The following is a 20,948-nucleotide window of genomic DNA, read 5'->3' as shown; positions in this document are numbered from 1 at the left end:
AAATTAAAAACAACACAATAAAAAGTGAAGGATGAGTGGACTCTATAGCATTTGCTTAGATGCTTACACTCAGCGCCACCACCACCACTTCCTGAGTCTTCACTGTCTGTTGGAGATGGTAGTGATGTCATCCCCATTTTACCAGTAAGGAAACAGGCCAGGAACTCAGGCTTTTGGGCACCACTATATTCACTTGTAAGTATACTATACATGCTATAAGAGAGATTTTTATCTATTTTTAAGACCTATAAACAGATTGCTAATGCCAATATTCCAATAGCCAATAGGACTCAGGTGAAGCTCAAAAAAAAATTTATTTAGGAAAGCTCAAACTCATCTATAGCAGACTACTTTTTCAAAAGTTTGCCAGACCAGCCAGTGTGGCTCACTGTTGAGCAGTGACCTAGGATCCAGATCTCGCTTTGATTCCTAGTCAGGGCACATGCCTAGGTTTCGGGCTCCATCCTTAGTGGGGAGCATGCAGGAGGCAGCTGATCAATGACTCACCATTGATGTCTCTCTCTCTCTCTCTCCCCCCTCCCTCTCTCTGAAATCAGTAAAGATATATTTTTTAAAAATAAGTCTGCCAGTTCCTTGGTACTACCAAACACTGAGATGCCCAATAGATGGTCCTCTCCTTTAAGAGATATTACTGATGTAAGTATGCGAAGATAGGCTTCAGCTTGGTGGGGAATGGAGAGCAAAATGAGGAAAAGAGAGATGAGTCTGTAAAGAGTAGAACAAAGCCCAGCCGGGCGTGGCTCAGCGGTTGAGCATCAACCTAGGATCCAGGCAATCGGGGTTCGATTCCCAGTCAGGGCACATGCCCGGGTTGCGGGCTCAACCAATGACTTTCTCATCACTGATGTTTCTATCTCTCTCTCCCCCTCTCCCTTCCTCTCTGTGAAATCAATAAAGATATATTTAAAAAAAAAAAAAAAAAGTAGAACAAAGACCCCCAAAGAGCAGGGGAGATGAAGTGAACGAAGTCCTGAACGAGAGAGAGGAGCCCCAGCGGCTGGGGTGTGTGAGATGATGTCCTGTAGGAAAGTCTTATTGCTGAAGGTCTTGAAACTTCTATGTGTAACATTCAATTCAATTGTTTTGTGAAATAAACTTTCCCCCACTCAAAACACCCTCATCAAATCACACCACTCACCCCCATACCACAACAGCACAGCTACTAAAAGGACTCAAAAACAATGTATGGGCCAAGTTATTTGAAGCCAGACCATGTTCTAAGTAGGAACTAACCTATTCTTTGCATTTCTAAGCTTCCAAATCCAAAAGTCTTAGAAGTACCAACTGGAGCGTTGCCTTATTTAACTGGATGAATTTTAACAAATGTAACATTTACACTATCTGCTCTCTTTCAAAGAGCTTTATTTACTACAGATGAGCTTAACTGGCAAACAACAAAAAACTACTACAGTATTTTTTAAAACATCTTTAAATTTTTAAAAGACAGACATCTACTTAAGGAACTATAGTTAATTGACAAATTAACAAAATGCTTGCCCATCTCAATTCTCACCAAGACAAAGTTTACCCTTCAACAAATTAGAAATAAAAAAACTACTAATATCATAGTAACTAGAAACAATCTACCTCGTCATGACATGTTAATCAGGAATAAGCAGTGGAGGAGAATGAAGCCATCATAACGTAACTCGGCTGGCCACTCGGGCAGCGGCGATCTATTGTGCAAAATAATTCCCCTCTGAAACTACCAACCCAATGACAGCATTTACACAGGAGTCTCTTGGAGTCATTCTGTCTTTTAAAAAGTACCTTGATCCTTTTGCGGTGATGGTTTTGACTTATCGGGCACAGATGAACTTGAATAAACTACAGCACCAGGTACTGGTCCTAAAGAAAGTGTGTGACTTGAAACATCATTTAGTGAAGACACAGCACCCCAGCTGGCAGAGCCTGCATCCATGTCTCCAGGTGAGACCGCCTCCGAGCTGCCAGGCTGATTCTGATAGGCTGACAGGTCTGAAGATTCAGAAGCTTTGTCAACTATGGTCATTGTTCAACTCTGCAAAAGAGGAAAAGCATACATTTGTCTCATAAGCTCAGAAAAGTAATCTACTTAGTCTACCATTAGATCTCGGGAAGTTAGTCTAGCCATTTTTAATTATTTTCAAACAAATGATCCAAATATAAAAGCAACAGTATTTTTTCACTTTGTAATTGCTTCCTTGGGACATTGTGCTACTCTGAACATATCAACGATTTTTAATTACAGATCCTTCGATGAAATATTTGATGTTACCTTGTTGTTCTACTCCATGCCTCTTAAAACTCTGATATTTCAATTTATAATCAGGTACCTCAATTTCCAATTATATACATTTACCAAGTACCCATATTTTTCTCTCTCTATTGCTTAAAACTGGAATGTGAAATGCGCTAATTGCATGGGACTCAATTTTCAATCCATATTAATTCCTCAGGGAGAAGTCTCAGCTACACAAAGAGAACATCTAGCTTTAATTTTGAGCATAAAGTCCAAAAGATGTTGTTTGAAATGAATGGCATTAAAGTATAGGAAGTCTTACCTCTGAAGCACATTTTTCTAAAGAGACTCATCTATTTGGTATATATGACTTCTTAAATGAAACCCGTAAGACATTGCTGACATCAAACTTGAACACGAATACATGTTATAAAAGTACTCAATTATAATTTTCTCTTTGAGTCCTATCTTAAAATCGTAGGACTACCACTAATGTAGCATCTTTTATGTGCTGGGCATTGGGTTAATCGCTGAACATACATTAACTTATTTAATTTTCATAATGGACCTATGAGAGATTGGACAGAATCCACAGGGTCTATAAACCCAAACTAGGCAGCAACTGGGACAAGGCACCAAGTCCAACATTTCTGGCTGGGCTCCTTCTGGCTACACCAACCTGGTCAACAGAACGTTTAAGAATGTTTCTGAAATTGTCTAGTAGCAGCCAAGTCTGATATGGCACTGCTCTGCAGATAATCCTTCAGGTGTGCCCTGACTGCACCCTGCACCACATCCCCCTAACACCCAGCCTGGGCACTGCCTGACCTAGGAACCTCTGCAGACACTCCCCACAGGCCTTTCCCACCTGCTCTCTCTGGGCTCTGCACATGCTGCTCCTGGTTAGCTAGCTCTCCTCCATCCTCCCACCTCCAGCCACTTAACACTTCCACTGCTCAGCTTAGAATTCACTTCCTCCGGGACACTTTGACAACCTCCTCCCCCAAGACTGGGCTAGAGCCCCTCCTACAGGCCCCCAGCGCCCCTGGGCTGATTCAAACAGCAGCGTTTCAGCACCTACTGCACCACAGGTTCCCTGTGTGCTCGGTCATGTTCTTACTTGTAACCCTGACCCCACATACAGAAAGCTCTCCATCCGCGTGTTGAACCAATGAATGAATTCTGGAGATACAAAGTAACCAGTGTTTGCTTTAGTACCAGTTTGTGCTGAGTGATTTATATACAATATCTCACTTAATCCTTTAAAAACTGAAGTAGGAACAGCCTTTAAAACTTGTTTTAAAAATATTCAATACAGAAAGAGGATAATAAATATCCATGTACATGCCACCTCAACAACAGTTACAATGCACTGTCTGCTCACAAGTTTTTTAAAAGCCTCAAAATTTTGTTAATATTTTAAATTAAGGCAATGATTACCCCCTCCCCAAAAAGGATAACCTTAAAAAACTTTTTGGACTCTTACATAAAAACCAGAAGAGTAGAGATTATTTAGATCTTAATGAAATAAAAACTGAACTGAAATTTTAAGTCAACCTAAGACACTGAGAAAAAGAGAAAACTAAAAACAAAACAAAACAAAAAGGTACTGGACCTTCATTCAGGAAGAAAACTTGAGCCATATTATCCAAAGAAAATTCACACTTTCCTCGTCAAAGACTCCACAGAAATTACGAAACGGTGTGGAGACGAGAGTAAGAGAACAAGTGAGGAAGAGGAAGGGAAGGAGGAAAAGCAAGAGAGCCAAACGGCGATAAGGAAAGGCTTACTTACAGTGATGTTAAACAGCAAAAACCTTGATTTTCCCTGTATAGACACCCCTTCAGGACAACCGTTAACAAACGACCAAGTAAAATCATTTTATTGGCTCAACTGCCTTTTTTGAGGGGAGGGTGGGGCACTTATATATATATTTTTAAAAAAGGAATGCATACAACTCAGTCATCAATAACCACACAGCATTATAATTTTGGGGAAACAAACCAAAACCATCCATTCGTCTTCATTTGTACATTCAGCCAATGAATTCTTCCCCTACAACCATCAGGCATCCGACTAAATCCCATCAGCTGCAGAGAGAAAGGCTGTCTGGAAGCCAGGCAGCGCCGTGCAGGACCCAGGATGCACACCCTCACTGCTCTTGACTCTCAGCGAAGCTTCGCAACATCTCTGTTACAAATCTCAGGACATTTAAGCAACTACTTCAGCGAAAAGTTAAAATTGCTCTCAACATGTTCTGGTGATATACAAAAAGTTACAAAAGCATGCTTGGAAAAAAAAAAAAGCAAGTACTGGCATCCATCAGGCTGGATGTGTGTGGAGGAATGAGACAAACTGGCTTCGCCAGGGTTTCCTTAGCTTTTATTCAAAAGTCTTAAAATTCTAGGTCTCTTGTATGGTATTTCTCCCTTAGTATTTCTCCCAAATGCCAGAATGCACTATTCTTTCTGAATTTTTAATACGAATACGCTATTTAAACATCAAGGTTCTCCACATGCCCTGAGGTAGCATCAACATCCGCAACAAGAAACTGTTACCCTCCGCTTCTTCATAGACAATGTAACCCACGTTCCTGCACTTGCTTCAGAAAGGCATCACCTCGGTTTTGGTTATTTTTAAGACAACGAAACAACTAACCCTTAAACCTTTACAAAAACACAGGGCAGACTTGATTCAATGACATAGAAAAGAAAGCGAAACTGACCTTAAGTAAAAACAAATAAGTGAAACTGATTATTCCCTACTCCCTAATGCATTCTGAATGAATTAATAGCCCAAAGAGCAGGATTCTGTTGAAAATTTACAACTCTTAAAAAACAAACACGTGAGTCTCCACAAAAACGTATGAGAACCTGTAACACCGCTGTTGCCTTGAAAAGGAGGCGTTAACCCGTTTTCCAACCCGTTTTAGTGCATTCGCTCTAAAATAACCAACGTGTTTCCCATAAACCAGCCAGCCCCGAGGCCTTCCTGAGTGGAAGCTGTTCGACAAAAGTAACCTCAGCTGCATTTATTACGAGGGTCAAGTCCTGCGCCGTAAAACTTCCGTCCCGTCCAGCTTTCATCTCGGGCATCTGAAGCCCATCTCCTCCCGACCCCAGGTGGGCTGGCTCCGCCCGTCCCGAGGACAGAGCACGAGCGGGACCCGCACGCTCGCTCCGGGGACGCGCCGCCCGCCGGCCCCCGCTCTGCCCCGGAGGCGCCCGCGCAGCCCGCGGCCGGCGTGGGGAGCGCGGGGCTCGGCGGGGCGGCCGGGCGGACGGGGCCCGCGAGGGCGGACCGGCGCGGCCGGCGGCCGGCCGAGGGGCGCCCGGGTGGGAAAGTTTGTATCTTCTGGGGCGGGATGGGGGCGGGGAGGCGAGTCCCCGGCTGCGGGGGGCGCCCGGGGGCGGGAGGCGGCAGCCACGCGGGGGGCGGCGGGCGGGCAGAGGACGCCGGCTCCGCGGCCGGCACACGCCCACCCCGGGCAAACCCACGCCGGCCAGGCCGCCCCGCAGCCGCCCGCCGGGCCCGGCCCCCGGGCCGAGGGGGCGGCCTGGGCCGGGTGGGGGTGGGAGGGCAGTGTCCATGGTAACCAGGGGGTCCGGCCTCCCGGCGCAGCCCGGCTCCCGGGGCGCCCCGCCGCCGCCGCCGCCGCCGCGGCCGCCGCCCCCTCCCCAGCGGCCTGGCTCGGCCGGCGCTGGCGGCGCTGCCACCGGGGCGGCGGGGTCCCGGGCGGCCCGCGGCGGCGGCGGAGGGGGCGGCGGGCGAGGGGCCGCGCCAGTCCCCGGCGGGCCGCGCCGGTTGAGGGGCGGCCGGGCCAGCTGCGGCCGAGGCGAGCGGAGCGCCCCGCGGGCCCCACGCCGGCCAGCGGCGGGCGGGAAGGAGGCGGGAGCTTACCTGACCCGGCTCGGCGCTCGCTCCATCCCCCTCGGCCGCCGCCGCCGCCGCCGCACACAGCCCAGCCGCCCGGCGGGGGACAATGACGTGCCTCCATCCGGGCACCGCCGCCGCCGCCTCCGGGTCAGCGCCGCGCCCGCCGCGCCCCGCCGGGCCGCCAGGGGGCGCGCCGAGGCTGCGTCCGCGCCCGCCGCCGCCCAGGGGCCGTCGCACAAGAGGCGCGGCGCGCAGTTAACGGGCCGGGCGAGCGCGGGAGGGGCCGTCGCCAAAGCGCCGCGGGCGCAGGCGGGCGCGCGCGTCCCTGGAGCGCCGGGCGCCGCGCAGCAGCGCGCTGATTGGCCGGGCGGGGCCGCGCGGGGTCCTTCCCGCGAGCGGGCGGCGGCGGCGGCGGCGGCGGCGGCGGCGGCGGCGCGGGGCGGGCCCGGGTCTCCCGCCGCGTCTGCCCCGGGTCCTGCCCGCGCGGGTGCGCGCTGGCGCGGGCTTCCTGGGCCCCCAAACGGACGCGGCTCCGGAAAACCTCCCTCGTGCGCTTCTCCGCCGCGACGGCGCCGGACCCAGCGCTGCGCCCGGGCCGGCCTCGCGCGCGGCGCCCCGGGGCGCGGATGGAGTCCGGGAGAAGGGCCGAGCGGGGCCATCGCGGGCTCATGGCGGGGCCGAGCACCCCCAGCCTTCGGGGGCGCTAGGCCCGCGCTCGCTCCCGAGGGCCAGATGCGCACTTGCAGCTTCGTGGGGGGGGGGGTCTGCCCCGCGGGGACCCGGGCGCTGCCTCCTCGCGTCTCCCCTCCCCGCTGCGCCCCCTGCCTTGGTTACGGACCCGGGGCCTCCCGCACCGGCCGGGCCCCTCGCCCTCCCTCCTCGCGCTTCTAGCCCCTCATCTCCAAGTCCGGTCCGCCCGGCCCTCCTCCCCGGGGCGCCCTTTCTCCCCCGGGCCCGTCCCCGCCGCCTCCCTCCGGGCGCGTCCCTTCTCGTCTCCGCTCCCTTTCAGCCTTCAGGCTGCTGCATGATCTTCCCCAAACACAGGCCAGACGCGGCTCCGGGGCTCAGAGCCTGCAGCCACCTTCTTGGCCCACAGAAAAGTCTTAAAAAAAAAAAAAAAAAGCCTTCGCTTGGTACAGGAGGCTCCAGTTGCCTTTCCTCTCTCTGTGTCCCAGCCATAGCAGACTTTCCCCTACAGACACCCCACTCCTGCATCTGCCTGTAGAAATCCTACCCTGGGTCTCTCCCCTGAAGCCCTGCTAGAGCCCCCCCATCAGAATCTCGCTACCCTCCGCCACACACACACATCGCATGTATCTTTTGTGGTAGCAGTTCTTTCACTGTTATGGAAAGAAAGCATTGATGTGATAAAATATCAGTTGTGAGTGTGGAGCAGAACCCTGGAGCACTTTGAGGACATAAAAGAGAAAAGGTGGGGCCCTGGCCTGGTAGCTCAGTTGGTTAGAGCATCATCCCGGATAGGCCAAGGTTTCGGGCTGGATCCCTAGGTCAGGGCTCATATAAGAATTAACCAATGGATGCATCAGTCAGTGGAACAACAAGTCGATGTTTCTCTCTCCCTCACTCTCAAATAAATAAATGAAAATTTTAAGGGAAATGGTGGGTTTCAAACCTCCAAAATGCTGTGCCCACTTTGGGAATTAACACCACAACTTGCCTTCTGATGAAGAACGGTGATGAAATTTCACCTTCACAGCCCTTTCAGCACCATTAAGAGATCTGCAAGGACAGGCCAGCCATAGGGATAGCCTCCGTAACTTGCTTGCCTTTTCCAAATGACTTTCAGATGATTCCGTACAGAATGAGAAGGAATTAAACAGCGAAATCCTCATGTTCGCCTGAGCTTTATGGTATCGCAGGTGCTTGCTTTCTAATGCTTCACATTAGGAGTTTGGCTTCTGACTTTGTTTTCCATTTCACATTCTATTGAAAAACTGCCCCTGCAACCAGCCTTTTCATACAGAGCCTGTGTGACTTGGGTAAAAAAAAATCCCTTAACATGCTCCACCCAGAACAGGCTCTTGGAGGAGGGGATGGGATGCCCTCTCTCTGAAATCAATAAAGATATATTTTTTAAAAAACTCCACAAACACATTCCAGCCTTTGGCTGAAACCATAAGCAATCTTGCCCCAGAAATTCCTTCTCCTCCAGACAAAAGCTTAATCCAAAGTGAATGTTGTTAGAAGATTTTACTTTGCCTCTAACAAGCTGTGTGACCTACAGCAATTACTCAGCCAGTTGACTTTGCCACAATTATCTCGATGCTAAGGGCAAATTGACCCTAAGTGCCCCACCACGGAATCCGGATAATTACATGATCCGAGAGCAAAAGGTGTCACAGGGATAAATTAGACTTTCCGAGGACCTCCAGGCACTTAGGAAGCCTGCAGTAGGCCTGGTAATGCCCTACCCAGATCCTCCTATTGGCCGACGCACCCTTCCCCCCCCCCCAGCTGCTCCGAGTGTTGGCAGATAAAAACTCACAGCTGCCACTTCTCCTGACAACTGTTCTTGGCCGCTGGGGAGCTGCTCCGTGGGGAGGTTAACCACACCCACCAACCCCCTTGCAGCCTACAGCAATGGCTCACCAACTGGGTTCAAAAAGACCTTGCCTCAAGTTGTGACCAGTCTTGCGCAGTTCATGCTCCAGAGCTCCAGTGGGACCAGAACGAAGCTCTTCCCCCACTGAGGCTACAACCTTGCTGAACTCCTTTCCCTGTCCTCTCCCTTCGTTCCCTTTCTCTGGGGACGGCTCCCTCAGTGGGTCACGCGCACCTGAATTCTGTCTCAAAACCTGCTCCCTCCCAGGCAGCCTGGCTTAAGACAGTTACCAGGAATGATCGGAAGGCAGCTACCAGTCCAAGGATAGGATTCGGGTGATAGGTGGGACTCGGATAGCTTCCTGACGGTGTCAGGCTCCCACCTGGGGGGGGGGGTAGAAGGGGATGGGTTGGCTTAGTCACTCTCTCCGGTGTTTGAGGCTGTGGGGGGAATAGCAATGAAAAGAACTGTGGAATCGGGTGGCCACTGATGCTTTCAAGAGGAAAAGAACAGGCTCCGGGCAATGAGTCATTGATGCGAAGCAAAGCATAGAAGCCCGAGAGCCTCCTGGGCAGCCTGTTGTGACCATCACCTGCAGGCTGAGGACAGGCAGTTCTAAGGACAGGCTCAAGTTTGTTTAAAAGGAGAACATTAGAAACAGTTGACTCCTCAGCCCTGGTCCGTCACCTACACAAAAATCAAGGCTCTGATAAAGAAGAGGTGGGACCCTGAGCGAGGCTGGGGACGAGAGTCTAACCACAGGACAATGTCAGACTCCTCGGAACCACCTGGGCCTGCTCACGTGGCCCACTCGCACCCCAATAGGAAGACTATGCAGAAGCCACACGGGAGGCAGGTCCCTACAAGACAATGCTTTCTCCAGGACCTGCCCATGACCCTCCCGGCCACTAGCCCGTCTCTAGGGTTAGCGAGGCCTGCTGGGGAAGGTTAGGAAAGAGGAGCTGCACGTGGAAGGAGCTGCGGGACCTGGCTAATATATACCAGCAGGACTGTAAATACACCTGAAAATGGATCCCAAAGGGGAGGAGTAGGGGAGGGTTTGTCAACATGGGAACGCTCCCCGAGTGGGCCACTTCGGATGCACCGGCATGGGCAGGAGTCAGTGAAAGGAATGAGCCACATTAACTGAAGTTGAGACGCCATGATTTCCAGTGGCGGGAGGGACCAACAGGCTCAGGGACGTGAACATGCTGGGGTGGATACTAGCAGCCGACTATATTCCGCGACAAGGCCTGGAAGACACCGTTTACCAAGGCTACGGGCGGCAGGCGCACTACCAGCTTTGTTGAGAAAGTCAGTGGCGGCTGTCATCTGTGGCCGGGCCTGACGATAGGGGATGGGCTCTCCAGGAACAAGGGGTGGAGAATGGGAGGCTGGAGGGACAGAGGCTGGGTGCCAGCATTTACTCACCAGAGGCAAGGTGGCATGACTGCTGTAGTGGGTGGCAGGGTCAGAGTGGCAGAGAGGGACACCTGACTTGCAGAGATCCGTGGAGATGGCTGACAGAACAAGGGGCAAGACAGATGGGCAATCAACAAAGGCATAATATATATAATCCAATGATACGTATGTAAACATGTAAAACCTGGATGTGCAGAAGACTGAGGTGTGCCGTCCCAGGGGAAAGTCACAGTCCCCTGCCCGGGTTCCTTACCCGAGACAGTTCTCAGATCCAAAACACCCACTCAGTAAAAGAGAAGCCAGATTCACGGCAAGTGTACACAGTAGTGACTCTCCGAATCGTTTCCCAAAGAGACCTCTGGCCATTTGATTTACTCGGGAACCATACACTGGGAAAGAGGAATACTCAGCTATTTCATGGCTATTGGATACAAAGTCCAAGTTAATGCGGATGGATGGGGACCCGACGCATCCCCAGGGCTCCCTTTTTGCTACAGGAATATGAACCGAGAGGGTCAAGGAATTCACTACGCCCCTCAGCGGGTCTGTTGGGACCCTAGTGGCCATTTCCCTGGTTCCCAAATGTAATACCCAAATGGTCTTACTTAGCAGTTGGCAGAATCCCCGCACTGGTTCCTTGACTTACTGCAGACGGCGAGCTGTTGTAGTAGACAAAGCCATGTGGAAGCCTGATGCTGCCCTCTGTGGCCAAGGGGGTAACTGTTGGGGGCATGGCCCAGAATCCTGCCAGGCCCAGTTGTAGGGGATGCAGGGCTGTGGTCTCTATCACGCGCCCGCTTAATTCACTAGCCCGACCACTGCAAAAAGTGGCTGGATCCTGACAACGGACTACTGCAGACGTAGCCATCAAGAACTCGCCTGGCACCGGCTGAACCCTGCCACTCCCCGCTCCGTCCCTTGGAGTCCTCACCCGTAACACCATTGAGGAACACTCAGAATATCAGTGAGTCCTTGCTCTGAGCCCCTCTGAGCAAACAGAAACCGAGCCCCTTACCTCTTACAGTTTGTACCCAAAATCACTGTGAACAAAGAAGAAATAATATAAACACACACACACAATTAGACTAGTCGCAAAGCATATTCAAAAGAAGTACCTACCATATCTTGCCACAAAAAGGAAAAAAAAAGGGGAGGGGGGAGAAAAAAAGTAAAAGAGTATGTAGGCTCCACTGTCAGAGTGCTGGGAGGAAAGCAGCAGTCGGCTGGCCCGCCGCCTGGGCCGAGACCCCGTCAGCACAGCGCGCTGGTCGGGGCGGGCGGCGAGGCACACGCCCCAGCTCCAGCTCCTACGTATTAGTGGGCTCTTTGGGTCGTTCTGTGGACTCTCATGAAATGAAAGTCTTATTTAATGCATCAGAGGCAACTTTATCGCAATGGATCAAATGGACAACCGTTCCCACCAACCTAACATAAAACACTAAAGCTGGAGAGGTTTCAAGGAAGGATAGATTTGCTTTTCTGAGGACCACTGTCTCCTCCGAAGGAGATCGGAGACCACGGCTCACCAAATCTTAGACCTAGCTTATTTTTAGGTGACAGATCCCAAGCCACTCCTTTATGCATTGCCAAAATAGCAATGTAGAACCCGAACGGGAGATAACTGTGCCTACTTTCCAGAAACCGTTTTGTTTGAGATACAGAGTTAAGCCTAATTAGTTATCTCACATCCAGACAATGTTCCAAATGAGGGCGGCAAAGCTCGGGAGGCAGTGGGCGGATTTAACGCTGAAGCACATGCCACTCAGGCAAAGATTTTTACCAAGTGGTGATACTTGAAATGGGTCCTTGAGGACTGAATGGAATTTTTTTCCAGGCAAATCAAGGATAAGAAGGGGATGCCAGGGTTTCAGGAGCAAAGGACACTTAGAAGCCAGTATTCTAAGAAATCTGTTGCCCTTGGAAATGTGCAAAAATGAAGACGGGTAACACAGCTGGTAACAAGGAGAAGGTTCGGTATGAAGACTGATTCAGTGGACTTAGGGTTTCAGAGGAGAAAGGAGAAACTTAGAGAGGTATAGCTCTAACTGGCTGGTTGAGCCTGTAAGGGAAACGTCACTTCCAAGTTTAAATCACAGAAACCCATACTTGTCCAATTCATGAACAATAATGGACGCTATCCTGAGTAATGATTAAACATTGTCCTGGAACTCTGCCCCCCGCCACCACCATCAAAACAAGGTATTTCCATCCGAATGAAGACAAACTTAATTCATTGGCATATTATACATCTATTTGAAAAAAGAAAATACGTGAGACACATTTAAGAGTTTTCAGGAAAGTGGCTAGTGGCTCATTAAAATGCAAATATTAAAAAAAAAAATTCACCCAGCCGGGCGTGGCTCAGCAGTTGAGTGTTGACCTAGGATCCAGGCGACCAGGGTTCGATTTCCCATCAGGGTGCATGCCCGGGGTTGTGGGCTCGATCAATGACTCTCATCATTGATGTTTCTGTTTCTCTCTCTCCCTCTCCTTTCCTCTCTCTGAAATCAATAAAGATATATTAAAAAAAAAAAGATTAAAAAAGTCAATTGAATGTAAATTTACCTAATGCCAGTGAATTTACCTATACACTTGAAAATGGTTAAAATGATACATTTCATCGATATTTTACCACAATAAAAATGTCCATTGAAGTCTATATACCAGCAATATCTAATTAGAAAAATAATCTTAATCACGAGAGCTAAAACAAAATGCTAAGGAACAAATAATACATGTGAAAAACACGCAGCAAGAGAGGCTTTCTGAATAAAGAGTTTTACTTCAATTTGTATTTTATTTTTTAATGTATCTTTACTGATTTCAGAGAGAGGAAAGCAGAGGGAGAGAGAGAGAGAAACATCAATGATGAGAGAGTCATTGATCAGCTGCCTCCTGCACGCCCCCGACTGGGGATCAAGCCCACAACCCGGGCGTGTGCCCTGACTGGGAATCGAACCCTGATCGCCTGGATCCTAGGTCGATGCTCAACAGCTGAGCCATGCCCGGCCGGGCTACTTCAATTTGTAAAGATTTTAGGTAAAACTGATCTCAAAAGAGATTCTTTCTGGCACTTAATAAAGTGCCCATAGGATGAAAATTAAAATAAGTTTACAAATGCAAAACAGTTCATCCTTAAAGGACTCCTGTGGCACTTCCTAAAAGGTTTTGAATGTTCACCTGGGAAATAAAGCCACTTATTAATACACTCAGCGCTTAGCCTCATGTAGCTCCTTTCTCTGGAAACAGTTCACATTTCATTCAGCAAATATCCACCTGGCATCTATTTTGCTAGTCAGGGACAGAGAAACGGGTCCAAAGCATCCCTGCCCTCTGTCAGCTCTCAGGACATTTGTGTTAAGCAGTCGAGCAAGTAATGACAATATTCCAGAAGGGAAGAGTGGGAGAAAACAACATAATGGGGGGCAGATAAGAAGGAGGGGGACATTCAGAGAGGGTTTCCCTGCGGAAGGCACCTTGAGATTGAACCCTGCGAAGTGAGTGGCCATGAACAAGGTGAAATGATGACTGGGACAACTCAGAGAGGAGAGACTCGGAGGCAGAGACGGCCAGAGAAAACCAAGGGAGGAAAGGAAAACTTAATGTCTAATCCACCTTGATGAGTATTTGAAGGAAACACTTCACAACTTTATCAGAAAAAGGTCACAACATATGCGCTGAACAAGGTAAAGGATGCCAAGGAAGAGACTGCCACCCGACTCAGAGTCCCCCTGCTCTGAAAGATGACCATCAATGTTTGAGAGTTGACTCCAGTTCTTACTAGAGTTTACAAATGATAATATGAATCATTGTTGTTAACAGTTAAATAGAAGGAATTATGTGCCAGACATTACTTCTAAAGATTTATACATGTTAACTTTCTTTAAAAAAAAAAAAAAAAAAAAGCTTATTTAAAAAGTTACAGAGGTAGAAGAAGTGAGCTGAGGAGTGAGCCAGCTGAGCTGCGTGGGCTCAGAGAACAAGTCACAGAGGCAAAGAAGGGCCCTTGGAGCTCAGGAGACAGAGAGAGGCAAGCAAGAGGCGGCTGTGGAAGGGGGTGGGAAAAGGCGCGGGTGTGCTCCTTGTTTAATTCTTTCTCTTTTCTTTTTTAAATACGTTTTTTATTGATTTTAGAGAGAGAACAAGGGAGATGGAGAGAAACATCCATTGGCTGCCTCCTGCATGCCGTCTCCTGGGGATCGAACCTGAAACCCGGGCATATGCTCTGACTGGGAATCGAACCTGCAGTCTCTTGGTGCGCAGGACAGCACTCAACCAACTAAGCCACACTGGCCAGGGCAACTTGTTACATTCTTGCAACTGCTGCATGAAGTAAGTTCTACAGGCATTTCCATTTTATAGACGAGTTAGCTGAGGCAAAGAGAGGTCAACTTGCTCAAGATCACACACGCGAATAAGCGACAGAATCCCCGTTCTTAATGCGCCACGCCAGTGCCGTACAGAGGAACTCTCTGCAGTGACGATAAAAGCCCGGTGCTAAGAGTAGCCACTAGTGACATGCGGCGCGTAAGCACTTGAGATATGGCTTGATGTGCCCGAGCAACTAGCTGTGGCAGGCTGGCCCTGTGTTGGGGCTCCTTCAGCACTTAGCCAGGCTGTTTACAGCTCTGCCTTAGCCTTCGCTTCCTGCTGGTGAACCTAAAGGCCGGGGCGGTGAAAGCTTGTGGTCTTCTGTGGGGATACGTATATGTGAATATCTAAAATATACATGTACATGTATGTGCACGTGCACATATAAATTGGGTTTGTGCATATATAATTGTATGTATATATGGTGTGTATGTATATGCACATACATTCATGTGTGTGCATGCGAATATATGTGTGCATATATTTATATGTATACACATGTGTATATATGTTACATGTTTATATAGGTATATGTACGTATTTATGTATGTACACACACGTCCCCACTAAAATACTTATGTCTCAGAGCTCGCGTTTTATTGTATTACGGTATGGTATTTTACGCAATGGAAGTTGCTGATACATATAGGTGCGTATTAATATAAAAATCAGGAGGACACGCGACAGATAAACTGCTTACTTCCGGGCAGGGGAGAAAGACCGAGGCGGGAGGTCACGGTCAGCCGGGACCTTCGGCCTTCTGGGGACAGCCGGGAGCGGAGCCCGAGGCCAACCGGGGCGTGGCGCGCTCCGGACACCGCCACTCCGCCGCCCCGGACCCGCCCCGGAGGCCACCGCCCGCCGCCCGGGACCCGCCCCCGAGGCCGCAGGCGCAGGGGGTGTGTCCGGGCGCCGGGACCCTACAGCCTTCCCTCCCGGAAGGGGCGGGGCCGGCGGCAGGGCCCGCCCCTACCGCCGCTCGCGGAAAGGCAGGGGCGGGACTTCCGCTTCCGGGGAGCTACTTCCGGACTTGGCGGCGGTAGTGGGCTGGCGGAGTAGTGCGGCCCGAGGGAGGTGCTGGGGACCCGCTCCCGGGCCCAGAGGGGGCGACGCGGCGGGGGGCGACCCAGCGAGGGCCGTGCCCGCCACCGTCCTCGCGGCGGAGGACTCGGACCGCAGGCGGGACGGCGAGGGGCCGGGGTTGGGTGTCTGCAGAGGCCGAGGGGGCGGCCTGTGGACCCCGAGCGGGGCGTTGGAGGGTGTGCGCGCAGCTCACCTCGGTTGAGCGTCGACGAGAACAGCCGCGACCGTCGGAAAACCCTCTCGCCTCGAAGCGGGGGAACGAGGGGCGTGAGAGGAGGGCGCTCCGCCAGTCCCGCAGTTACTCCGGTTCGGGCGGGGACGCTCCGCGCGCGGCGGCTAGAATGAGGCCTCGCAGGAGCGGCGGCCGGACACGGTTCCGGAGAGCGCGCCGTGGGTGCGCCGGTGCGCTCCTCCCCGCCGCGGCCGCGCGAGGTTAGGCCTGGAAGGATCTTCTCTGCGAGAAAACCGAGACACAGGTTACATATGTTTCGTTTAAAATCGCAGCTTGCAGTGGTGGGATTCCCTGAAAACATGACACCGGGCACAGGGGTCATTTTCCGCTAGTCGTTTGTAATATTAACACGCGGGAGACGCCGAAGTCCCCGTCCGCTGGGGCCAGGGCTAGACTAACTGTGGAATAGCCGGGGACGGAATACTGTTGTCATAGTAACGTGGACAGCTCCCCGGGGACGTAGGGGTTGGTTGTTTTTTTTTTTTGGTGTGGTCAGAAAAATGTCTATGTATTCTTTGTATAATAAAATTTATTTGCTTTATATAATATAAAAATTAATTTTAAAAGTTGACTGAAAGTTACATTTTTGTCCTTTGTGCACCCAGTCTGATAGAAATGGCATTTGAATAACTTGAGAAATAAAATCCAGCATTAAGGAGTGACGAAGGTTTGAGGGTTATGAGAATATGAGCATAAAAAGAAGGCCTTTTCAGAGAATCCCAAAAGAGAACATTAAAAAGTAATTTTAAACAGTGCAGTGTTTCATTGTTTAGTCTCGGGGGGGCTTAAAAAAATGTTACCCTAAAACTGCTCTAGGTTTACCTTACAAGCGCAAGTTGGATGGAAACTCAGAGGCATTAGGTAATATTAAGTACTTTTTCACATATGCACCCGGATATTTTAGTTGAAATATTTTATAGCACAACTTTAGAAAATGGTAATTATTACTTATAAAGTCATTTTTATCAATATTAATGATTTGCTAAAAATCACTGTATAATTTTGTAGCCCTGTATAAAAATTGTTAAACTTAAAAAGTTTCTAACATCTCTTGCACGTTACTCTGGGGTTGAGGCCCCAGAATTGAAAACGGTAAGTCCAGAGGTTGAAATGGGAGTGACCCACTCTTAATTGGCAGTGACCCCCATGAAATTGCCATTTAAAATGTGTCAGCTGACCTAAGGAACATCAAGAAACAATTTGAAAAAGAGAGAGAAATGATTTGGGATTGGGATCCCTTAGTTATTCACCTTATTCTGTAAAGTAAAGAGGAAAGCAGAAAGAGAGATGCTCACCTGAAAAGTTCCTTTATATCTGGGACTTCCCTTCATACCATGGGCAAGACCCCATTAGTAAGGGTTCTAGTCCTGATGACGTCACAACTGTTGCTTGGCAGCCAGTCAGATCAACAGACTTCCACTAGGTGTTGGCTTAGACCATTCCTTACTCTGATAAGATGCTGAAATCTAGTTTAGCATATGTATTAATTATGGCTGTGTCACAAATTACCCCCAAACATTTATTTTCTACCATAGTTTCTGAGAGTCAGGAATCTGAGGACGTTGTAGCTTGGTGTTTCTGGCTTGGTGGTGCAGTCTTGAGGTTACAGTTGAGCAGTTGTCCTGGGCTGCAGGCATTTTAGGGTTCTGTTGGGGATGAAGAATCTGCTCCAAACAACACTTCGCTGTTGTTGGCAGGACTCAGTTTCTCATCACCTGGGCTTTGCTGTAGGGCTGCTCACAACAGCAAGGTGAAAGCCACAGTGCCTTTTAAGCTAATCTTGGGAGTCTCACACCATCAATTCTAAATATGCTAGTGATCATACAAGCCAACCTTAGCACAATGTGAGAGGAAACTTGAAAAGGGTGTCAACACCAGGAAGTGGAGATCATTGGGGGCCATCCTGAAGGCTGGCAACCATGGTGTGGTACCACTTCCCAAACTCGCTCATGGATAACTACTAGATATGTACAGGGTAGCTAGCACTGTAGTAGAAATGAAGGAATTGGAGACAAACTGGAGAAGGTTGGATCCCACTGCTGTATTTGTAGTTTCCTCACATCAGATGAATATGTATTCAGAAAGGAGAGTAAAATGTATACAACCACAGTTTTACACAATGAATGTACAACACTCTTATCAGTACCTGATATAACATTCTTAAATATCTGTTTATTGATCCATCCAATTGAGACAGTATCTTTTATTTTTTATTATTTTAAAAATCTTATTGAATTTAGTGGAGTGACATTGGTTAATAAAATTATATAGGTTTCAGGTGAGACAGTATCTTTTAATTTCCCATTAAATAGATAAGTTTCTTTCTCTTCCAATCTCATTACTTCCAAACATATGTGGATATACCATTAATTTTACTAAGATTTATAGCATTTACCTTCTGTTGGGTAACCATAAACCTTGCTGACCGTTCACCAGTATTCAAGTGTGGAAAAGTAGCCGGCTGCTCGGGCAAGTTCTGGCTCGAAATAGCTGCTCAGCAAGATGTTAAATACTTGTGTAACATGATTATTAACAAAGGTAGCTAGTGAGGGCTTCCTCTGTTCTGATCTCTTCCTCCCTAGTTGAGAGCTGACTTTAAAGTCCATGTGGAGATTGATGTGAAGGCTTCACATTGGGGGCCTTGGTGATGGGAGATAGAGGAGAGACTGGGTAGGCATTTGTGCATACACAGGTATGCACAGAGAGATGACACACACCTACACTGCCAAAAAGAAGTCCTACCCTGGGATGCTGACGTCCACTTCGAGAGCTCTCACCCCCTCCTGCCATGAAAAATTTCCATCTCTTTGCTTCACAATGAGGGAAAAGCTATAAATTTGTTTGGAAGATTAAATGAATTAATATTCATGAAAGTATTTAGAACAGAGTGAGGGAGTGGGGCTGACTCAGCACTCAGTAAACATTGTCATAAAGCCCTCTGCTCCTGGCAGGTGTGGCTCAGTTGGTTGAACGCCATATGCTGCACCAAAGGTCGCTGGTTCGATTTTCAATCAGGTGCCCTGACCTTTGACACTTCTAACAAACTTGCTGCCCCAGGTTCCCCCCAGGGCTACAAAAATAAATAAATAAATAAAAAATAAAGCCTGCAACTTTTCAAACTTAAAAATTATAATTATATTTATTTTCCATTTGTATAGTTAGCATTCTAATTTAGCTAGCAGATACACAGTAGAAAGTACACATTTTCTCAAATAGTTAAAATATACATTTAGTGGCTCTCTCTATGGAGCAGGCCCATGCCTGTACCTGTCCCCCTCTTTCCCTAGGGCGAGCTTTCTCTCTGGGGAGCACGCCCTTGCCTTTCCCCCTTTCCTCATCCCCAGGCGCCTTACTCTGCTTTCCTCCTCCTAAGCTCCAAGGACCCTCCTTTTGCCTCTGTAACTTGTTTCCTGAGCCCACTTCTTTCTACTTCTGTGACTTGCTAAATAAACTTTCTCTTACAATTTAAAATATATATACAGTTATACTCCACTTATTGCAACTGTTGTTTTCAGTGTCCGTAAGACGTGGATCTAGCCAATCCATTCTAACTGCTGTATAATATTTGTTTGCATATATATAATACATTTATTTATTTCTTCCATTGATGGATATTAGGTCATTTCCAAATTTGCTGTTACAATGTTGCAAGAAATACTGTTATACACATATCCATGGGTACATATAGGGGTATCCAAAGGGAACATAGAAGGGGGTTAATTACTGGACCTTGGCTATGCACTGTTCAACTGAATATCGCTGAATAGGTATTTAGCAATGTATGATAGTTCCTATTTCTCCATATTCTTAGCAACACTTGGTATAAAAACTTTAATTTTGCAAATATAGCTTAAAATGACATTTCATTGTTTAATTTGCATTTACCTGTAACTAGTGTATCTTTTCCTGTGTTTATTGGCCATTTGGGGTTCCTTTTTGGTTAACTTTATGTTTAATATATGTTTATATGCTATATCATGCTTTCATTTTTAAAAATTAACTTGTAGGCAGCCTAGATATATTCTGGATATAGAATAAAGGTTGATGCTCATGTGTTAGGCTTGGGTAAGCAGGTGGATTGTGTGCTACTGAACTGTGTGAAGAGACATCGTAGGACAAGTTTTAGGAGGGATATCAAGAGTTTACTTTCAGACAAAGTTGAGATGCTTTTGAGTCGTCCAGGAGAACAAGTCTGTGCTGCACAGATACATTTGGGAGTTGTCAGCTTATAGCTGGTATGTAAAGTGATAGCAATGCATGTGGTTATCTCCCGAGAGAATTCAGAGCGACATGGCAAGAGCCCTACAGAGCTATACATTTGGAGAAGGAGCACCCAGAAAGGGATGCTGAGTAAAGCAGAGAAAAAATAGAATTGTATGATATCATGAAAGCTAAGAGAGGAAACTGCTTCTTTTTTTCTTCCCATCAATTTTCGTAATGGCTGCATAGGATGTACCCTAACTGCTCTTTTATTTGGAATTTGGATTTATTTCAGTGCTTTTCTATTATAAGCTACACTTTGATAAATATTCTTCATTCTTATAGATTTATCTTTTTTTTTTTTTTGCCACTGATTGTTTCCTTTGGATATACTCCTATATGTAGATAAAAAAAGTATGCCTAATTAAAAGTTTTTACTGTAAGTTGCACATGTCTTCTAGAAAGGTTGACTTCACTTATATTCAGACCAGAGTGAGTTTGCTTTTTTCTCCCTTCTGGTGGTGGAAAAGTGATGAGAACTACATATTGCATATCAACATTTTTAATGGTTGCAGAACGTGCCATTGTATGGATGTTCGTCATTTATTTTGCCAATTATATTGTCTTCTTGTTTTTGGTATTACAACTAGAATTGTAATTAATAGCTTTTTTAGCTCAGTCTTTTTGCTCATTCTTACCCGGTTCCTTAGAATAACTTCCTGAAAATGGAAGTGATGAGTGAAAAGTATTTGCATTTTGTGTGGCTGGTGTGGCTCAGTAGTTGAACATCGACCTATGAATTAGGAGGTCACGGTTAGATTCCCAGTCAGGGGACATGCCCGGGTTGTGGGCTCCGTCCCCAGTGGGGGGTGTGCAGGAGGCAGCCGATCAGTGACTCTCTCACCATTGATGTTTCTATCTCCCTCTCCCTCTCTCTGAAATCAATAAAAACATATTAA

At 48.1% G+C, this 20,948-nt stretch overlaps 1 protein-coding gene across 1 annotated transcript in view; it reads right to left on the bottom strand.

The window, feature by feature from the left end:
- The window catches only part of USP42 (ubiquitin specific peptidase 42), a 38,099-nt gene extending 31,831 nt beyond the window's left edge, over positions 1-6,268 (bottom strand). The window contains exons 1-2 of the mRNA XM_081136162.1: positions 6,143-6,268; positions 1,792-2,041 (exon numbers count right to left, since the gene is read on the bottom strand). Coding sequence (XP_080992288.1) covers positions 1,792-2,032 — 241 coding nt within the window. The 5' untranslated portion in view covers positions 2,033-2,041; positions 6,143-6,268. The remainder of the gene's footprint in view (positions 1-1,791; positions 2,042-6,142) is intronic.
- Positions 6,269-20,948: the final 14,680 nt, after the last annotated feature.

Source organism: Miniopterus schreibersii (genome assembly GCF_964146895.1).
Source record: "Miniopterus schreibersii genome assembly, chromosome: 4".
In the NCBI taxonomy this organism is placed as follows: domain Eukaryota; kingdom Metazoa; phylum Chordata; class Mammalia; order Chiroptera; family Miniopteridae; genus Miniopterus; species Miniopterus schreibersii.
Note: the sequence above shows the minus strand (reverse complement) of the source record. Positions and strands in the feature narration are given on the sequence as shown.